This window comes from Odontesthes bonariensis, chromosome 10, assembly GCF_027942865.1.
Source record: "Odontesthes bonariensis isolate fOdoBon6 chromosome 10, fOdoBon6.hap1, whole genome shotgun sequence".
Lineage (NCBI taxonomy): Eukaryota > Metazoa > Chordata > Actinopteri > Atheriniformes > Atherinopsidae > Odontesthes > Odontesthes bonariensis.
This window is the reverse complement of record NC_134515.1, coordinates 26,311,831-26,333,340: the sequence shown is the minus strand read 5'-3', so window position 1 is coordinate 26,333,340 and position 21,510 is coordinate 26,311,831. Positions and strand designations below refer to the sequence as shown.

General features: G+C 43.8%; 1 protein-coding gene across 1 annotated transcript; it reads left to right on the top strand.

The window, feature by feature from the left end:
• Positions 1 to 1,513: 1,513 nt before the first annotated feature.
• LOC142389808 (voltage-dependent L-type calcium channel subunit beta-3-like) lies at positions 1,514 to 21,425 on the top strand. Its single transcript, XM_075474929.1, has 14 exons — positions 1,514 to 1,871; positions 3,074 to 3,166; positions 10,315 to 10,434; positions 11,400 to 11,522; positions 11,621 to 11,736; positions 11,832 to 11,911; positions 12,037 to 12,056; positions 12,501 to 12,578; positions 13,210 to 13,268; positions 13,362 to 13,462; positions 13,556 to 13,707; positions 13,787 to 13,882; positions 14,607 to 14,777; positions 19,946 to 21,425. The coding sequence occupies exons 1-14, from the start codon at positions 1,791 to 1,793 to the stop codon at positions 20,348 to 20,350; spliced, it is 1,695 nt and encodes a 564-aa protein (XP_075331044.1). The 5' UTR covers positions 1,514 to 1,790; the 3' UTR covers positions 20,351 to 21,425.
• The last annotated feature ends 85 nt before the right edge of the window (positions 21,426 to 21,510 follow it).

Sequence of the window (21,510 nt, the reverse complement as noted above, 5' to 3'; positions counted from 1 at the left end):
ACTCCAAAGCTCTCCTTTGGATGGTGGCTGCCTTTTGCTCACGGGCTTCAAACTCGGACTCATTACTCTATAAGACGTGTTGACACAGATTTTCAGTCCAGTTCTTTTCTAATTTGGCACGTAGACACAACACTGGTTCATCCCTTGTTTTGGGTCCCTTTTTATGCTTGAATGATTCACATGTCATTGCTCAGCGGCATAACCAACCTAAAATACATTTCTCTGAAAATAGTCAGGTACAAGAGAACAAAGTGGAAAATTAGCCAGAGAAAAACTTTGAAAGACCTCACGAAAGCATGGAGAACAGGCTGGAGAGCGCACATCTGGCTCCTTGGAAGGAAAACATAAAGAAATGAGGGGTGCACAGCACTGTACATTTATAATCTATAACATTCAACAGATGTAATAGTGTATTAGATGGCATTCTCAGGCATAACGAGAATTTTTTCTTCTGAGGTGCTGATAGTACTTTGAGACTTTTCCCGAATAAGCGCAATTTCAAGAAGAAAAACACAACAACACAGCTGTCAAAACAAACAAGAGTGATCCCTACACTTCAGCACATACATTTACCATTCCAACGATGCAAACCAACTGACCCCAATACACCCTCCTGATCAATATTTAGAAGTGAGGCTTTCTTTTGAAATAAACCCAGAAAGGCGGGATCATTTTCACAGATCTAACTGCAACTCTTCTCATTTGATTTATTCAGTGTGAAAATTCAGTTGTGACTGCAACTGTATTGCATGAAAACACATGTTCACAGATTATTTAGGATGAAAATATGTGTGAACGTCATAAGTCTCTTAAAGTGCAATGAAAAAACCATCTATCCATCACAAAGCTGCATTTTTCAAACATAATACCAGCAAGTCGAGCTATTTAAAGTTAGTGAATGGCTAATCTGTAACACCTCTGAACCTGTAAACACCTAATCCTTTTCCACAAAGATGAAATGCATTGAGTGGATCTTCCCAATGAGTAAGGGAGCTGATCACATTTTGTTAAAGTTTTAAAGAAGGGGGGTTCGGCACAATGTGGCAACCCGAGGGCTTTTCCTTCTCATATTTCATGATTCGTTCGTTCGATCGTTAGTAATGATTAATAAACCGTTAATTAAGCTTCATAGGCGGCGTCTCAACTTTCATTAAAGAAAAGGACCGTTTCCTCCAACAAACGACAACTGTGGTCTATGACCTAAAAAATGCAGCAAAATGTTTCGCTGATTTGACTTTTAAAACCCTCCCTTTGAAGGTCCCCCATTTATTTCACTGCTGTCTCGTGTGTTTGAATCCAACAAACAAACGATGTGTACAGAGGAGACGAGGCGTTGTGTCCGTACAAAGCAATACACCAACAAAAAAGAAAAAGAAAGAAGAAGGAAACGTGCAAAGACTGTTTATGTGCTGGTGTGAATTGATTTTAATGTCGGCTCGGTGAACCTCGACACCCCCGGCAGACACGCGCACTTAGTACGGACCTGTACGGCTGCTTGTGAGACGACGACGCCGCCTCGCGCCGTTAACCGTTTAATTTAGCTCCAATATTTGTCCTGCTCGTGGTACGTTTTTTTACCTCCGATATAACGCGTTTTTTTCCCTTTTCTTTTTTATCTGGAGTAGCAAAGTAGTTTCCCTGTCAGTTAGGTCTGGATATTGATGGCCGCTTTTTTTTTTTTTCCTCCGCTCTTCCTCTCTGTTTTCACTGCATATAGATGTATTTGATGCCTCTTGTTTCCACCAGTAACCCATGTCTGTGTGCATCCCGCTTCCCTGCGCTCTCGATAGATGGTGCAAGTCAAAATGTCCAAATCACCCGTAGACCCTCTGTCTGCTGTGGAAACCGGCTCCCAGTCGCATTATTTTCAGGTAAATCCACTCACTTGACTCCCATTGCTCACACCACTAAACTAACTCTGTCCTCGCGGAGCGAAGTGTTTGAAGACGGTTAGCTAACGTCTCAATTGCTACTTGTTGTTTCATTTGACGCGTCGCGTTTTGGCAGCCAGATACTTTTTCTCCTCTTCACCCCTGCCTTCGTTGAAACTGCTGGTTAATGTTTGAGCCAGTGCATCACACAGTAAGCTGACATATTATGCCTTTAATGTATACACAACACACACACACACACACACACACACACACACACAAACAGGTTGGCACCTCCTCAGATCTTGATACATCCTACCGTTTCAGTCCGATCAGGCCTTTGCGTTGGTGCTTTATTATTTATTTCAGTACGGTTTCCTTCAACGTTTGCATCAATTTTGATGGAGGAAAAACCAGCACACACCAGTAGAATCATAGTACGTGATTGCAGGTTTTTTTTTTGTTGGTGTTAATGTGCACACCATGACTCACCTGTGGCCCGAGTCCAGTGTTTTCTGTCAGAGGGCTCGGTCTGCTTTAAAGCTGAAACTGTGTTGTCTACATAAAAGCAGTGCTGAGATGCATTGGGATTTTTTTGGCAGAGTCACAGCTGATTCTATCTACTATTTTTAATATACAGGTTATGAAACAATGGGCCGTTGAGCATGAAAAAGTACCCCCACTCATCCAACCAAGATCTAAGAAATTTTATCCATTTTGGTCTTATTTTTACACCTATATAAATATATATATATATTTGAATTGACTTGTTTATTCATTTTCTCGTCACATTTTGGTAGCGTGCATCTCTTTTTAGCCATTCTGGGCCAATTTCAGTCATTTTGAGGATTTTTTAGGATATTTTGTGGCTAATTGTCATCATTTTCACATTTTTTGTGTGCCAGTTTGAACAATGTATGTCTTTTTTCTTTTTCTTTTTTTTCGTCAACCCTCCATGTCACGTTATTATCTCATTTTGGATATATTGACATATCTCCGCTTTACATCTATTCATTTGCATTTCTTTAGGTCGCTTTATCCCCTCGTGGACAGTGCTTTTGCACTCATGCAGCCTAATTTTAGGTGTTTATTTAGTCTAAAGCTAGCCAAAAGCAGTTAAAAAATCTGTCTGTCTGGTTGACACCCCCTCCTCTACCTTTTTTTTTGTTTCTCTTAACCTGTGTATGCCTCTTTCCTTCCAGCTGCCCAGGAAGTTGCCTAAACGCAAGAGCCGCTTCAAACGCTCAGATGGCAGCACGTCTTCTGACACGACATCCAGCTTCATCAAACGGCAGGTAAAAGCTCTCTTATGCATTCATTTTTCTACGCACATCGCTGTCAGTGGTGATTATCAAACACTCAGCGTCAGTGGGAGGGAATAACCGTTTCTTCTAAGCAAATGTAGGTCACAATGTGTGAGTATGAATAAAGCTGCGAGTGCTTGAAGTTGTCCACCTGAGCAGATCTCTTTGGAGTTGTTGGCACGAGTGCAGCACCTTCATATATATGATAAATAAGATAGTTGTGTATTTATTTTATCTTAGTTTCAAATTCATGACTGATTCTGCTTTTTGTCTTCATCGTGTCCTTGGTTGCAGGTATTGTTTTGCCCACTAGAGGGCAGCATGATGCTTGAAAGTGGAATCACTTTAACACTGAAATCCCAACACAGCCCACTTTTTTTAATTAATGTTTTCAGGTCAGGCATGTGTGGAAGATATGGAGATTCTGTGTTATTTAAGACTTTCTCTTTGACGAAGAAGAAAAAAAAAGAATATTTTCTCTTTGGAAATTATAGTCTCGTCAAGACCAGATGATTTGATGAGATTTGATGGGAGCATACTCACGATAAATGCAATTCCCCTGCATGTGTTGTTTCTGAGGATATGTTCGATTTGATGTGGGTGTCAGTGCGAAGCAGAGTTGCTCGCACTTCCACTCCACCAGAGGGGAGAAATTGATCCCTGTAGAAATCGGTTTGTGAGGAGTCGAGAGGTTTCACTCTGCTACAGATGAACTGCGCATACAGAGCTCTACCCCAAATCACTAGATCCCCGAGATTTACTAGCCTCGGTGCATCAAATAGGGCAAGTCTTGAGTTGGGAGGGATTCAAATATCCCCTTTAAAGGCAAAAAAAATAAAAAATAAATGAATGACGTTCTAATGACAGAAATACAGGGCTCTGTTTTCTCCTGTAGGGCTCTGTTGAGTATTTCTACAGGATCCTTTTAGACTTTTTCAATAAATCTAGACCTGGAATGATCGCAACAGGGCACACAAATGGAGCAGATTCCAGGGTGGGAAACTGTTTCTACCCATCTACCAATTCCTTTAAACTTCACATCACAAGCTACTCTGACAGTCTGAAATAATTGGTTTATTTAAACTGAAAACACTTTGTTTCAGATAGTAGTGGAAGAAATACTCATTTACTTAATACTCAGATCATTTAGTTAAGTAGGTTCCACATTGTACACACCAGACACATATTTATCCGACAAGAATCGAACACACGGTGTAGGTATGGCAAAGAAAGGAGCGCTGTGCATTTCACGCACTGCTATAGTGCTATAGCTGAGGCGGGAAAAGGCTAGTTTGTGACTCGACCATGAACTTTGAACATGGGACACGTGTCGAACAGCGTGACACCATAGAAACGGACACGCTCACCCTTTCTGGAGCTTTGGAAAGCCAGGAATCAACTAATCGTTCATCAGAGGAAAAAGAAATGACGATAATATTCAGCGCACGCAAAGGAATGAATCAGGCTATCAGAAGCAATATTTGTTCGTCCCACTGGAAGTGACGTTGATGTGTCCGAGTTTGGTCATTTCTGTAAAGTGTCTGTTCATGAGCATACCGTTTGTTTAACGACAATGCAGTTGAGATGAGAACAAGACAAACGTGTAGATTTGAAGTCGGCTCAAGCAGTCTGTGGAAAAGTTAGTCCGGAGCCATGTTCGCTCATGTTATTTTATTCCACGTAACGAGTCATCGAAAATGAGAAAAACAAGTATTTCCTTGGGTGACGGTATCTTGAAATTCTAGTATGGTGACAACCCTACATCATGTTAAGTAGGACACCTGTTCGTTGTCAAATGTGAACGGGAATGATGCTCGTATTTGCGAGGCTAAAAACAGGAAAACATTCTACTCGGGATTTGAAACACTTCACGAACGGGCTCGACCAGTTTGATTTGAATGCCTTAAAGACGAGAGGCGCAACGTTTCCCTCTGAACAGCAGGTGTGATCTTCAGATGGGTTCATTTCATCCACAGCACCATTAGATTTATAGGGAATGTGGAGCAGAGTAGCAGTGAGGTGTCGGTGAGCGGAAAAAGGCTGAGAAGACATCTTCTTCAGGAGGGGACATTAGTTATCCTGATCATGGTGGGGTGGGGGGGCTTAATGACAATCTCCAGATTCAAAGAGAATATTGTGCGCTTTAAAATATTCATGATGCCGGTGATGATGTGTGGGTGAAGTGTTTGCGCAAGCACCTTTTTTACTTGCTTGTCAATCATCAGCTTCTCCCCGCACGCACAACAGGCGCCCCGCCTCCTCGCGCTCCCGCTGGTGATGTGACAAAGTGTTTTATGCAGACAGAGTAAAATTCACAAACAGAGCAGATAGTTTCTTGGCTGTGATAGGGGTGGGGTGACTATGGAGGAGCAGTGGAGTATGACTCATTTCTGCAGCAGGATACAGTATGGATGCATGTGTTATATGTAGGACATGAGGACATCTTGGGGGAGTGCGTGATAACAACATCATCTGTTTCACCTCTGCTGCCGCACATTGAGTTGGACTTTAAAGGCAATAAGAGGGAGAGTGATGTGGATTTAAAGAGGCGGTCGGATCAAGTGACGCAAGTGCTGCGTTGGTTGCTGTGTTGTGATGCGATGAGGTGGGGTAAGAATAGAAAAGAAGGTGTAGCCGGCGTCTGTTCCAGTGCAGGTTGTCCCTTGTTAGGGGATGGGACACGGTGTGGCTGGTGTGCATACAGCATGTAGTCTAAAGAGAGGGAGGGACCGGCAGCGGCGCCATCACCACTTTAACTGAGTAAGTACAAAAGCCTCCTCACACACATTGTTCTTCTCTTCTTCTTCTTCTCCTTTCTTCCTATCTCCCCCACATTTGACAGCATTTTCATTGTTGTGGAGGTGCTTCACCTCTCAGTTTTCCTTTGTCGTCTTCCTTCACCTGGCCTCCCCTCTCCATCAGGGTGCCTGTTTCCCCTCATTCCTGCAACTGTTTTACTTCCTGTCACTTCTACACAGTCCTTTGATTGATCGGTCTGACACGGAGTCGACACCGACGCTTATGTAAAAAACGGTGACTTATCGCATCGTGCCTCGGATAGCACGCCGAGTGTAACTTGCTGACATTGAATTACGACCCCACAGTTCACAGAGCACTCTTTGAAATGAGATATTTGCTTGCCGGATTTCCAAATTGCTTGAGGTTGCAGTTTTGTGTTTTGGTTGTTCCACTAAGGGAAAAGCTGCCTCAGCCTCCAGCATAATAAATTCTGCTGTTGTTCGGATTCTGCTGCCTGCAATTTAAAGGTGGAGAATTTTGGAATTTTCCATCAGTCTCTGTGTGTTTCATAATTAGTATGTTTCAACAGATACAGAAACATAATGACCCAGAAACAGCAGTTCTTCATGTTGATGCTTTCTTTTGCTTTTTTTACCCGAGTCCAAACTTTTGAATCTGTCACTTTTAGTTTGGTGGAATGTCAGATCTCCAGTTAACAAGCCAGCTTGAAGTTGCAGAGGAGGAGCACATCTCTTAAACACATGTGGCGGCACAGCCTGAGAGCAACATACTCAGCAGATTCACACACTTTATTAATCATTTTGATTTATGACGACCTTATCCCTGGGTGTTAACACAACCTTTTCCCGTTTGTATCAGCCATATGTTAGAGTTGGGCCCATGTGACGTGTGCATCCAGCATATCCACTATTTCAATTATCATCAGACTCCTCCTACTTGGTGAACTGCTGGTGCATGCAGGTGTGCTAATGGCACGGTCACGTGAAACAACATTTATTTTCAGTCCAGCGAGCACAGTAGAAGAACTGAAAGTCAGCCAGTAGGCGCCTCGGGTGGCACACTGTTGTTAAATTGCCCACCCGTCTTGGGCGATTGGTCGGGGAAAGTCTCGGTTAGAGTGGAAGCAATTCCATAACAACCTTATGTAGATGCATCATCCGAGAACATTGGTAGTTTTCCTTAGTCTGACACTGATTCTGCCTATGTGACACTCAGCGTTGATGTGTCAGTTGTTGCTTAATTTTTTTCTTTTCGTATGCACCCGGTAATTTTTGTTTATACTTGAGTATTATATAACTTAACGTGAAGCGACTCGGGAGTTTTCGCATTGCCAGTGTATCGAGCTACTATGTTAAGGGACTCGCTCACAGCAGGAGATATTACCCAACTCTACAGCTATCGGGAACATTTTAGGATTCTCACAACTCAATGTTTGTCCAACCAGTAACTTTGCTTTTGCTGTGAATCAATCCATTTTCTACTCCTGCTTCATCCTATTTCGGGTTACGGTGGGCTGGAGTCTATCACAGCTGTCACAGGGCCAACCGGTGAACATTAAGCAGCCAAAGAGCCAGATATAAAAGTTGTACAGGCGAGCGGAATCAAGTTATCGACTGAAGTATGTGCAGCGCCACAACACCGTGTGACAAAGTTTTTCTCATAGATTTGACTGCAGAGACGTTGCCTTTTGGTTGGCAGCTATAAATCCAGGATGTTATTAGAGCAGAGCAACAATCTGGAATTGTTTTAAGTGACTGTAAGTTTACACATAGTCTTTTTCAATCAAAATATCTTACGAGTTTAAGCCGTCTGACCAAAAAAAAAAAATAATCCAAAAAGCTACATCCAACAGTTTTTACAAAAAGCTGCAAAAAGAGGGAACTTGGAAGAATCTGGAGTGCTGCGAAGCCCAACCATGTTATCATGTTAATCCAGCCTGGAGAAGCTTTTTTTCAGTCACTTTTCAAAAGGCCGTTTTAAGGCAATGCAATAACCTGTAGGATGACTTGGACCTCTCAGGACTCACCTAGCCGGATGATACACCTCTCCCTTGAGTTGCAGCGTGTAAGAAAATAATCAAGAGAAGCAGAGTTGGAAGGAAGAATGTTAAATTTAGCCGGAAGAGAGGGACATTAGCGAGAATAAGCCAAAGAAAAAAAAAAATCTTCAAAAAAGAAGATTTAGATGTACTCTCATTGTTACACTCTGCAATGCAGTTAAGCTTCTCTTACACAACCCTCTTGCACAATAACGCATGTTTGTGTAGCGTTTTACAGGTGGCCGGGCCGGAGAGCGTGCAGGAGCGGTCCACAGTGCAGCGTCATGTCCAAACACACACAACAAGCAGCAATCACTCCTGTTTTCTACCGTCATTTAAAGCCTTTAACGCCTTTACTCTGCGCCCACCAGCATATCTATAATGTCTGTGAGGTTTTGGGAGCATTCTCAGTGAAGGCACGGGAGCCGCTACAGATAGGAAATTCACATTCATGTCTTTATCGGGCTCCAGCGCCGTCCTCTTAATCAGCCAGGTTTGCAACTCTCTCTGCTATCTGTCTGTCTCATGTGGTCTTGGTCATGTTCGCTATTTTTCTTCTGTTGGGTAAAAAAGTAGTCATGTAGGTCTCACCTCAATTTTTTTGGGGTTCTAATCTCATCTTTCCCTTGAGGTCGCCTTGGTTTATCTTCACATATATCTCTCATCTCGCCAACCATCCATCAGTTACTCATAAACATCCCTCTCCTCTCGGTGTGTATCTTGGTGTAACGCACTCACTCCCCTCATTTCTCTCGCTCTCCTTCTATTTCCACCTGTTCTTCCTCACCCTCCTCTCCTCTGTCAACGCTGCTCCGGCACTGGTGCAGTGTTGCCTTGCAGAGCTTGTGAGTGCTAGAAATCAGATGTAGTTATCTAACATAGACAGCACACCAAAAAAAAGAAGAAAGGAGGAGAGGTGTTCGCTTGCAGTGGTACTGTTGATAATCATTTCTTCTGAATTGCAGAGAGAGCAAAGGCCGCGGTTGTTCTCCTCTGTTGAGGGACTTCTTTGTGTATTTGGTGCTTGAACTTCGTTTTATTGTGCTCTTGCTAATTGGTCCTCCAGAGGATCAGTTTGTATATGTTGACAAGATGGATGACCAGGGAGCCGCTGCACTCTGAGGGAGAAGAAAAACCAGTGTGGAAATAGTACTGTATGCTTTGTTGTTTCACGTTTCGCTTTATTTCGAAGAATGCGGTTGATCTTTCACGCGTGAGACTGTTTGAGCATTTCCATCACGCCTGTCACGTTTTTTTTTTTCCCTTTCTTTTCTCATTTGTTTCATCAGACTCGATTTTGTCTCTGCTGCAACGGTTCTGACAGATCAAGGGCTGAGTTTCTTCAGAGAAGCCAAATGGGAACCAAATATAGGAGAACTCTCTCTCACAGACACACACACTCTCATAGACACTCAAACTGCCTCCAGAACATCTTCGTGTTTTTTCCATTTTATTTCCGATTTTCTTGTTATTTTAACATCCATTTCATCACCTGCAACAACTGATTTCGGTGTCAATTTTAACGTTTCTATTTCGCAGGAAGGGTTATTTTTCCACTGGCAGATTTTACCCCAGATTAGTTCATTTCACGCTCAAAGAAAGGGCGGGAAACTCAAGACCTGAGATGCTGGCAGCAGTGAACGTTTTGGCATCGTGACTTCAAGAAGAAGATATTTAGACAGCACCTAAGACAGTTCCTCGGGAATTTTCTTTTGAGCATAAACTAATTGTTTATGATTAATAGTTCCAGCTCTATAGCACCTAATAGCAGGTTGCATGTTGTATTTAAGAAAGCAACCTTTTTGTGTAGAATGACTCCATCCCCTTTATGTGTTGCCTTCAGCACAATGTGCCAGCCGTCCCCGGGATGCGTCCTTAAACTGCTTACGCCGAAAAATGATAACCAGCATATATTTTGCTAATGAGGAGATGTCCTTGGAGAATAAACTGGGGAATAAAGGATGTATATGTGCTGCACTGTGGGGGATGCTGGAATGGATTGGGGCCAAGCAGGAGAGAAGAGGAAGCAGTTGCCTCCTTTGTGCTATATTTGGTCTGTCAGAGCATAGCTGGTGTGGGAGAGCAACGCATTGTTTGGTGGATTCACACAGGATAACACACGAATGTGGTCATGAATGCAGACGCATATTTGCATGCACACCTGCATACAAACAGACCGCAGAGCATGAAATACAGACGAAAGCACACACACTGACAGAAAGAGCAGGCCTATGCTTCTGATCCCAGTAATATCGGTTAAGTGATCTTTTAGCGTAAGATGTGAGTTATAGAAATATGTGTTCCCGTTGTCAAATTTTATCATGCGACTCTCTCCTGGCAGGGGTCGGCTGATTCGTATACCAGTAGACCGTCGGATTCAGACCTGTCAGCCGAGGAGGACCGCGAGGCGTATCGGCGTGAAGCCGAACGCCAGGCACAGCAGCAGCTCGACAGAGCTAAGGTACGCCGTACTGGGTTTTATACGATAAAATGTGTACGTTGAGCGTACGCTCCAGAAAAGTGCTTTCAGCTGAAAGGAGCCACGATAACTTACTCCTTTTTACCACTAAATCAGGAAGCAGATTATTTTGGAAACAACAGATTGAGGAAATGTATTTTAACTGTGGTTAAATTATTATTAAATCTATCTGTCTGTGGCAATCTGAGCTTCCTGTCACACGGGGATGGCTAAAAATGGCGTGATCCTACTATAGATGGTGATGCACTCCCCTACCTATCTCTCGCGAGCCTGCAACCGTGTTTGCTGCCTAAGAACCAGACTTTTGCAAAGTCTTGTTTTAAAAAGCAAATTGAGTTATTCCTCTGGGATTCGATAAGTCAATGTACCTTCACACAACACTTGATGCAGGATTTGTAAGTGGGTCAGAAACTTTAGTTCATGTTAAGATCAGCATTAGGCAAGTCGTCATCAGCTGACTGCCTTCAACACTTCTAAAGGCCTGCCCTCATATGTCAGGGGGCAGCGATTAACAGCAACACCTCTGCTTCCAATGTCAGAGTGCTCAGTCCAGGGTGGCTTGTTGGAAATTTAAAAAAAAAAAAAAAAAAAAAAAAAAAAACAGCCACATATCCTCAGATCCTCCAAAAGTAAAAAGGGAACTCATCCTTCCCACTAAGTATTCGGTATTGAACGCACCACGTGCACAGCGCGCAGCACTCTTGGCCACCAAGCAATGATAGGTGACATTAAAAATCGCTGATTGTTTATGACTTTTAAAGAGAAATAGTTAGCGTACCACTTCACGAGTTAATATGAGTTATAACTACTGTTAATATAAGCCACAGATGGCCAGACAACAGAAACACAAGTGAAGTCATGGGTCACCGCTTTCATAACCGACAAATCGACCCAATACTGTTCAGACATGTCAAGTGTTTTTGTTCTTTTTTTCATTGCTGCCACAGTCCAAACCTGTAGCATTTGCAGTAAAGACCAATGTGAGTTACTGTGGAGCTCTGGATGAGGACTGTCCTGTCCAGGGAGCTGCAGTCAATTTTGATGCCAAAGACTTCCTGCACATCAAAGAAGTGAGCCGTTACGTTCTATTAGTAATGATCAGCCCTCTCCCTGGCAGTGAATAAGACACATATGTGACTCCGTGCTGTTATTTCACTGAACTTAACAGAAGTACAACAATGACTGGTGGATCGGTCGGTTGGTAAAAGAGGGAGCAGACATCACCTTTATCCCCAGCCCTCTTCGACTGGAGGCAATGAGACTCAAACAAGAGCAGAAACAGAGGTCAGATAAAACATTCAGCCACATGGGCATTACGCTTCTCACAGGATTCGTTTTCAAAGAGTGAGGGTGATAATACAGTGTGCGGCTGTCTGCAGGAAAACCGGAGGCAACTCCTCCAGTTTAGGTGACATGGTGACGGGGAGCTGGAGGACCACGCCGCCATCTGCAGGTGAATGTAAGTACTACAAGCCTCCGTCTGCTGCTGGAAGAGAAATCAGCTCCTGCTGCCTTCTTTTCCTTTGCCTTCATTGATTGTCGTGTTGGTTTGTTTTGATTGTCGTGTTGGTTTGTGTTCACAAGCTAAACAGAAGCAAAAACAGGTGAGTTTGAGCACTTTGTGATGATAAAGATTATTCTCATCTTTTTTTTTTTACTTTTAATTTCTAGGTTTTTGTGGAATGCTCACTGAAATCATTTATAGGGTGGAATTAAAGACCTATAGAACAGAAATGTGACTGGAGTTGCAGTATGCTGTTTGTGTCAAAGTTTGGGCTACTGTTTTATGAAATGATTGTTTAGGATTAATCATTTTAAAGCTGGGAACAGCAGCTACCAGCAAGTGTAACTGGATAACTTTTCAGGTGGTAAATGTTTCAGTCCATTACTAGAAATGATTGCTGTGTACAGCTGGAATGTACAAACAAAAATGTGAGTAGATGTTATGAAATTCAGGCTTTATTGACCTTGCTGGTTTTCCCATCACTCGTTGATGAAATCTTAACCCTGTTCTCTCTGTTCCCATCGTCCTTCCCCAATTCCTGCAGGAGCATGTCCCTCCGTATGACGTGGTGCCCTCTATGAGGCCGGTGGTCCTCGTGGGGCCATCGCTGAAGGGCTATGAGGTCAGCCTGTCCTCATTTCACCTCCAGCTGATAGAATGACTGATTTACTCCGCAGCGTTTTCTCTGTCCAAAGCGTTCCTCCACTTAATCATTTGAAACAGTTTAAACTCCGTTGGACAAGTGTGTTTCATGTTAGACATGATATAGTGACTCAAACTCAACAGGGATTTAAAAGTGTCAGCATTTCAATTAGATCCAAGGAGAGCCACAGTGACGAGGCCTCGTGTTGCTGGTTGCTGTGGCAACACAGAGACATGTCGCACAGGTTAAAGGTTACAGAAAACCCTCACAGCCATAACATAATGTTTTTTTTCTATATAACCTGAATACTTTGAGCAAACGTTAGGTTTGAGAATTATTTCTTGAGTGGATAAAACGACCATTTGGTCTGCACCAATAATGACCAAGAGAAGACTTTTTGCATGCCTTTTGCATTAGTTCCAGCTTTGAGTCTTTTGTTTCTCTGAGTTTCTCAAGCTTTACTTGTCTGAATTCGCTGTTCCAATCGAGCTGTGTCATGTTGGGCGGGCATGCGACAGTTCCTGGGTGTAAATCAGCTGTTTTTCTGCAGTTGTATGTATAAATCTAAAGTATACAATAACATACTTTTTTTAAATGTTTTTCTCTCTAGGTGACGGACATGATGCAGAAAGCTCTTTTTGACTTCCTAAAACACAGATTTGAGGGAAGGTCTGTAAAAAGGATAAGATTACATGATAAACACAGAATACAGGAATATTCGGGCCCTGAATAGTATATATTTTTTCTAATTCTTTGTTGCAGAATCTCAATCACCCGTGTAACTGCCGACCTGTCCTTAGCCAAAAGATCTGTCCTCAACAAAAGACCCATAATGGAGAGATCCAACACCCGCTCCAGCCTTGGTAACTATTCCAACATCAGCATGAAAATGCCACAGCTCTTTACTCCAGAGAGGGAATAAATCTGAACCTGCAAATGTCACCTTCGCTGTGCAGCCGAGGTTCAGAGTGAGATTGAGAGGATATTCGAGCTCGCCAAAACCCTGCAGCTGGTGGTTCTGGATGCGGACACCATCAACCACCCCGCGCAGCTCGCCAAAACCTCCCTTGCTCCCATCGTTGTCTATGTCAAAGTTTCCTCACCAAAGGCGAGTCCCGCTTTGAACGTTGACTTTGGACAGCCCATCCTCCTGAGTTTATGACGCCGTGTTTTCCCCTCCCTCTCAGGTGCTGCAGAGGCTGGTGAAATCCAGGGGGAAGTCTCAGAGCAAACACCTGAATGTGCAGATGATGGCCGCGGACAAACTCACTCAGTGCCCCCCTGTAAGTGCTTTGATCAATTGTTGGCGAACGGTGCTGCTGCGTTGATACTTTCCACCAACAAATCTATGTTTTTTTTAATCCTGTTTGAGCCACCGTTACTTTTTCCTCATGCCGAAGAATCTTTAGGTACCAGTTTGTGCCTTTTCTCCACTGATTTTTATGATGAAAGGGAAAACCCAAAACTCAGGCTTCAGGTGATCATTCACAATAAACGTAGAGCCGTGCTTACATAGAGCTACATACAGGTTTAGTCATGAATCTACACAAACTTCAATATCATTTCCATTTCAGCCTGTATCTTACGTCTTCATATGAAGGAGGATGTGTTTCCTATTTTCTCTTATCTGCACCAGTAACTATTCTCAGTCTGTAATATATGTAACTTTATGGATAAACCTGGCAAACCGCTCACCTATTGTCTATTGTTACTCTGATTATTCGGGTGATTAATTTCTGTTTCTTTCATGTGAGAGCTGTGAGGGTTAGAAAAGATCATCACAGACACAGAGTCAGTAGAGTAGCTCCGTCCCTAAAAGGCTCATAGAAGAGTTTTCATCAAATAAGGTGCTCCACACACTCATCGGAGAAGGTTGAACCAGAGAGCTTTTGTCAGTCTGTCTGCTCAGCTCTGCCCTGCACAGCTCAACAGAGCCATGTTAGCTTGAAGCTCTTAGTAGTGGGAGCAGGGTTATGGACTCTCAAACTTTGCTTTCTAAACTCACAGGATATGTTTGATGTCATTTTGGATGAGAACCAGCTGGAAGATGCTTGTGAGCATTTGGCCGAATACCTGGAAGTCTACTGGCGAGCCACTCACCTCCCCGGCAACACCCCTCTTAACCCGTTACTAGATCCGAGTCTGATGACTCCGCCCTCTGCCATCTCCAGCCTACAGGTGGGTTTGTCTTTGTGAATTTGTCTGGCAAGAGAGAGAGAAGCTGTGCTTTTAACGTATAGTTTGAGCTCTTTGTGAAGGAATCTGGTTTTGAATACGTACATTCTCACTGTCTTTACCAGCTGTTTCCATCTCAGACTCTGTGATTTATCTCCAGTTGTCTTGTCTGTCCTCTCACTCATCCATGCTTAACATTTTTGCAGTTTTCTGAAACACAGGAATTAATTGAATGATCACTTACAAAAATGGGGTAAGTAATAGGGTTTATATACAATATGTATTTGCACCCCCCCTCCCAACCCCACCCCTCTCTCCACACCTGACACCCGAACACAGCACAGAGGCTGAGACAGTGAATGAGCCGCATTTCATTCACTCAGATCTCACCACAGAGAAGATACGAAGATGTGTGTCTTTCATTAAGTTTTGCAGTTTGTTTTCTTTATTGCATCCTGCCTCCTTTCCTTTACTGGATGCTCTCGGGGTGAACCGCAGCTCCACAAGCTTTCTCTGAGAAAATTCACAAAGTTGTCAAACTCCATTTGGCAACCGCAATTGAAACACAATGCTTGCGTGAAAAAAAAAAAACCCAAATGCTCGCATTGTTTCCTACTTCTCATCGGTCTTGACCCTTTTCTTAGCATGCTTTGTGAATGCTGTCCCCTACTCACAGTGGTGCACACATAACTCGAATGATGCTGATTTCAAGGCAAATGATCAGTGCATAAACAGTGCGTTCGTCTGAAGTCGATCGTCTTTGTCTGACGATTGTAGCCGTTGAACTGTTTTACCTGTTATCACGCTCACACAGACAGAACAGAGGACTCTAAAGATACTTAAACATCACCGCAAACCCTGTTGCACCCCCCCCCCCCCCCCCCCCCCCCCCCCGAATGTCCATTTTTACACTTCCCCAGTTCTGTGACCCTTTAGACCCTTTAGTGTACTTTTAACACTGGAAGTGAAGGTAAAACCTAACCCACTGATCATCGGGGGAAAAACAGTTTTTTATTCATTATGAGTTTTTATTGAACCTATATTAAAACAGGAAAGAAAATTCCGAACAATTTGGGATGCTGTAGTTTGCCAATGTCAAAATAAAGCATTTTATTCACATAATAAACAGACCGCAGAAAAAAAGAACAAATGTTGAAAGTGGGAAAATTTACTATTTCATGAAAAATGTAGGCCCGTCGCTAATTTGATGGCAGTCACGCGTCTCTAAAGTTGGGGACGGGGCCATGTTTCCCACATACGTGTCGGATAAAGGATTCCAGCTGCTCGACAAGCCTGGGTCTTCTTTGTGAAATTTTGTGTTCCGCAATGCTCTCAATGTTTTCAGTCGCTGAAATGTCTGAACTGCAGGCAGGTCAGTGCAGCACCCGAACTCTTCTACTTTGGAGACATGTTGTTGCAATAGATGCGGTGTGTGGTTTCACTGTCTTGCTGAAATATGCAACGCCTTCCCTGAAAAACATGAATCGGAGCACGTTTTTTCTCTAAAACCTGGATACCTTTGGAGCCTTTCCAGATGTGCAAGTCGCCAGTTCCACAGGCACGAATGCACCCCCATACCACCAGAGATGCAGGCTGAGAACTGAGCGCTGATTACAAGCTGGGCTCGAATGACAAATTTTGATTTTGTCGAACCACAAAACAGTTTTCCACTTTGCTTCCACCGAGGCTGACTTTCAATCTTGTCCCTTGCACACAGAGAGATTCTCCGAATCCTTCTATGGTGTTAATTGCAGCAAATGATGGAATATTCAACATCTTTGAAATCGCTTTTTTGAAAATGCTTCACAGTTCGTGGACAGGTTTTTTTGCAGATTGCTAAACCTCTGCCCATCATTACTTGTGAGAGGTTCTGCCTCTCTAAGGTGCTCTTACGTCATCTATTCATGTTACTGACCTGCTGTCAATGAACCTAATTGGTCGTACCTCTTCCTTCTTCAGCCTTTTGCTGACCCCATCCCAACTTTTTGAGACGTGTTGCTGCCATAGAATTCCAGATGAGCTCATATTTCATACGAAACAGTAAAAAAAGTCTCACTTACAGTGTTTGATATGTTTTCTGTGTTCTATTTTAAATTAAATATGTTTTTTATAAGATTTGCAAATCATTTCATTCAGTCTTTATTGACACTTTAGAGTGTCCCATCTTGTTTATGGGGTTTTACTAACAAGTACATTATTTTGGTAAAAGTAACCTGCAACACTGATTATTACCTAGACAATAACTGAATATGTGTTTTAAATGCATTCGAGTTGCATGCGTTCACCTTTTTTTTGTTAGGTAGTAGCTGTGTGCCATATTAGGACACGTGTGCAGCTGGAAGATAATCAGTAGAACTTCTGCCATCAACAGCAGCTTTGGTTCCTTTCTTTTAGTGAGTGCTGATTTACATAGTCCAGTTTTGTTCTCGGCGTTTGTCCGTCACGAAAAGACAGGTTTGTTTTTTCTGTCAAATAATCCGGTTGAAGAGTTTTTGATTGACGCACTTGTTCCTCCTCATAGAACAAAATGAGGTGTTTGGAAAACTCTCCACCGTGAAGGGGGGAGGTCAGCGTTTTGTTTTGTTTTGTTTTTTAAAACCTCAGGTGGTGCAAATCACCAAACTGAGTTGCGATTTGGTTCAGTTAATGGTGGTCTAATTAAAACAGTCATGACATGATGTTGTTGTACATTCACAACAAAGAATTTCAAGAATTTGAGCTGATGTGACCCAAAAAAATGGCCCCAAGTGATGATATTCTGATTAGCGATGAAAGGGCCGAAAGATGGTTGAATTGAAGAAAAGTGATGAAATGATCAGCCTTCCTCATTGTGACATCTGGCTGTATTTAAAGGGGACATGTTATGCAAAACTCCCTTTTTGCGGGTCTTTGTGTTCATATTTGGGCCTCTACTGTTCCTTTAAACACTCCAAGCGTGAAAAAAAGCCATCCATCCATTTTCTGTAGGTCAGTAGAAAGACTTTGGTGTCAAGAAAAAAATGCTGCTGTGAGCCATTTGGATGGCTCCCCTATTGTGACGTCACAATAGGGGAATTTGCATATACCTGTCGAGTCCCCACCCACTCCCCACCCTCTACATTAGTTGAAGATCCGCCATCTTGTATCGAGCATCGAGCATATGAGCGCAATGGCTACGAAAGGAAAATCACACATGAAGTGTTGTGTTGTTGGCTGCACCTGTGGTGCGTTTCTGGAGACCCAGGTGTCCAGCAGCAGCTCCAGTCTCTGCCGGTGATACCTCCCGGTGGTTTTCACAGCCACGAACAGGTCAGCCTGTGTGAGCTGCTCCACAGGCCGAGGGGGAGCGCTCCTCCGCGCCGGGCCGCTCACCGCTCTCATCTCCCGGGCCAGCCGCCTGAAATAAGTTGAGAAAACACTTCTTTTCTGTCCATGAGCGAAGTGGTGAACCCATCCACGCAGTGAACATGTGGAAGCCTGTCGGGGGACCTCGCACTGCTGTAGCCGTGGTCACCTGTCTGCTGGTGGCCGGGATGCTCGTGCTCACTGGCGGACACCAGAAGGAGCTGCCGGCTGCAGGGGGCGCGGATGTTTTCTCAACTTATTTCAGGCGGCTGGCCCGGGAGAGGAGAGCGGTGAGCGGCCCGGCGCAGAGGAGCGCTCCCCCTCGGCTTGTGGAGCAGCTCACACAGGCTGACCTGTTCGTGGCTGTGAAAACCACCGGGAGGTATCACCGGCAGAGACTGGAGCTGCTGCTGGACACCTGGGTCTCCAGAAACGCACCACAGGTGAGTCAGGCTGGAGACTGCAGAAGAAAACAAATGAATAGATAGGGAGTAGATAGATAGATAGATAGATAGATAGATAGATAGATAGATAGATAGATAGATAGATAGATAGATAGATAGATAGATAGATAGATAGATAGATAGACAGATAGATAGATAGATAGACAGACAGACAGACAGACAGACAGACAGACAGACAGACAGATAGATAGATACTTTATTGATCCCGAAGGAAATTCAAGCATCCAGTAGCAAGACATAATAAAGCAATAAAAATGTTTATACAATTATAAACACTTTAAAAACAATCTAGGAATTTAAAAAAACAGTTTAAAAATACACTCTCAGAAAATAAAGTACAGAATTGTTCCTTTAGGGGTACGATGGCTTGTCAATGGGGCAGTACCCTCTGAAGGATAGTTTTGTACCCTTATACTGAAGTAGCCTAACACAGACTGTCTATTGTACCCCAGCATGTAGAAAAAAAGGTACATATATGTACCTTTTACCACTTGAGTACATATATGTACCTTTTGGACCCTCAAAACAAAAAGGTAAACAGTACACGCAGCCGGATGCTTCTCATGAGCGTGGCGGGGCGTGGCCAGCAACAGCTTATTTGCATAAAAGTGACAGAGCCCTTTAAACGGCTCAATTTGGGAGAGACTGAAACTGGCAAGAATAGAACTGGTGAAATCTCTTTATGTGAGAGTGATTTTGTGCAAAGAACTTCATGAACATCTTTTGTATAGCCCATAAACCAATTCTAACTTGTTTAAAGAGGTAAAATATGTCTCCTTTAAGATCTTTTTGTCAGCGTCTCTTGCATGATGGGAGGAGGAACAACTGCAGCAACCGGTAACTTTTTTTGGTTCACTCTCTGGCATGTGGGCGTTGTTTTTGAAAGGGTCATTCTGGCTTAATTTGTTTTAACCTGTCGCACGTCCTGCGCGTGTGACTGTTGCGGCTCCACGAGGAGTTGCACGAAACCCTGCAGCTTTCCAAGATGCTCGATTTTTGGCATGAATAAATTTTTTATGGCTGCTTCAAAGTCTTCTCCAAAGTGAACAGAATGAGCAATAATGTACATTTGCTAGCAGCATTGCATATTTACACCTGGGGCCACTGGCCAGCTTCCACATATATTCATCTCTTGCCAAATCAGGATGATAGAGAAGAGTGCAAAGTCAGCATGACCCACAGAGCCACCACAGTCACATTAATGGGTTGTATACCATGTTAAAAATAACAAAGCTGTATTATCCTTTAATACAGACTTGAGTTATTAGGAAGTTATCAGAAAATCTGAGCTACTTTGAGAGACGTTGTCTCTGCTTTAAGCCTTTCTTTTGACTCTGTCTTTCTTTCTTTTTTTCCCCCTCCTTTACCACTCAAATCCTCCAGAACAAGAACCAGACGCAGCCTCGCGTGGGCTTGGAGGGGGATGAGGAGGAGGCCGGTGAGGAGGCCCACTCCCCCTTGGAGCAGGACAGTCTCATGCCATCTGACGAGGCCAGCGACTCCCTGTCTCGTGGCCGCAGGGGAAGCCCGTGCCATGTTGGGATTGAGGAAGATGAAGAGGAGGAGGAGGAGGAGGAAGAAGTGGAGGAAGAGGATGAGTTTGCCTCTCCCTGCCACGCTCGCGCTTACAGGGGCGTGTACCCCTCTCACCGAGGGCACACAGACAGCTCCCAAAACACCAACGGTCACGAGTCACAGGACAGGCTGCTCCAGCGCGATGCTCAGCAAGGCCACAACCAGAGGAACAACCGCCAGCGGAGCCGCCCCTGGCCCCGAGACACGTACTGAAACACGGGACCCTCCCAGCCTCCAGATAACCATCAAGGTCCCCTACAAGCCCTTCGTCTGTTGTACAGTCTCCAGAAACCATGAAAAGGTGAATCAGCTCCAAATTTTAATGTCGGTCAGAAAAACAGACACAGATACCCAGTTTATTAACCAATGATCCAGCTGTCAGTCCTCCACACTCCTAGTTTAGTTACCCGAGGAGATCACCCACCTGTCAGAGGTCAAGTCTATCAGATGACAGTCAACAGGGCTGCTCACCTCTCCAACAGAAGGGTTTCAGGCTGCCAGCTGCTTTGCCCAAGTTCTCTCTGGTAGGATGTCTCATATACTGGCCTTAAAAGTCCTAAGACTTTTAACTCTCTTTACTATTGCATGTATAATTATTTTAAGACTATTTGCACATCTCAGCTGAACACGAAGTGAATGATCTTTACGGATAAACGAATGTCGTTGAATCCATTTATGGGTAATAGTAATACGTTTGATTGCAATGTATATACAGAATGGACACCTGGTCTTCTTTCATTGCTACTTTATTTGTTTGACTTTGTTTATATGGACTTGTCCGTTGCCACCCACGTGTTCACCGAATGGCGTTTAGGAGACACGTGCCGTTTCTGAGCAGTCACAAGAGAAGTAATCGGCGCGAGGCTGCAGCGGGGTGTCGGCGCCACCTTCGGTGCGGAACGCTCTGGGCATCACTCTCGGACACCTAAAAAAAAAAAAAAATCTACAAATGGGCAGTCAGAATGTACACACATCCGAGAAAAGTTGTTTTTGAAGGTTTCAAGGGACGAATTATTTACCAAATCGCTTGTTTACACGAAGTCATTCACATATATCTAGCACATGTATCGAGCTGCAGCTCCTCTTCCAATCAAGTCTTCACAGAATGTAAGCTCGCATGCCTTTTGCACCTCAAGCACCACCCGGTGTCTCCAACCCCAAACCCATCATCATCACCCCCCCGTGATTCGATTGTAGCACGTTACTGATTGTAGCATCCACGACCCCCACGCACGATCTCACCCTCTGCGGGTTTGAACGCGACGTGCTGCAGTTTTTGCAGCTGTTTTTTTTTGTTGTTTTTTTTTTCCACAAAGGGGGATCCTCAGGTGTTCGGTCTCACGCGCTCGTCGCGCTCAACTCCACGCCGCTGA

Bases quoted from the DNA above. Each gene is read 5' to 3' on its own strand.
- LOC142389808 (XM_075474929.1), top strand. From the start codon at position 1,791: ATGGTGCAAGTCAAAATGTCCAAATCACCCGTAGACCCTCTGTCTGCT. The intron at 12,579-13,209 runs GTCAGCCTGTCC...TTTTCTCTCTAG, and splicing joins CATCGCTGAAGGGCTATGAG to GTGACGGACATGATGCAGAA. The intron at 13,269-13,361 runs GTCTGTAAAAAG...TCTTTGTTGCAG, and splicing joins AAACACAGATTTGAGGGAAG to AATCTCAATCACCCGTGTAA.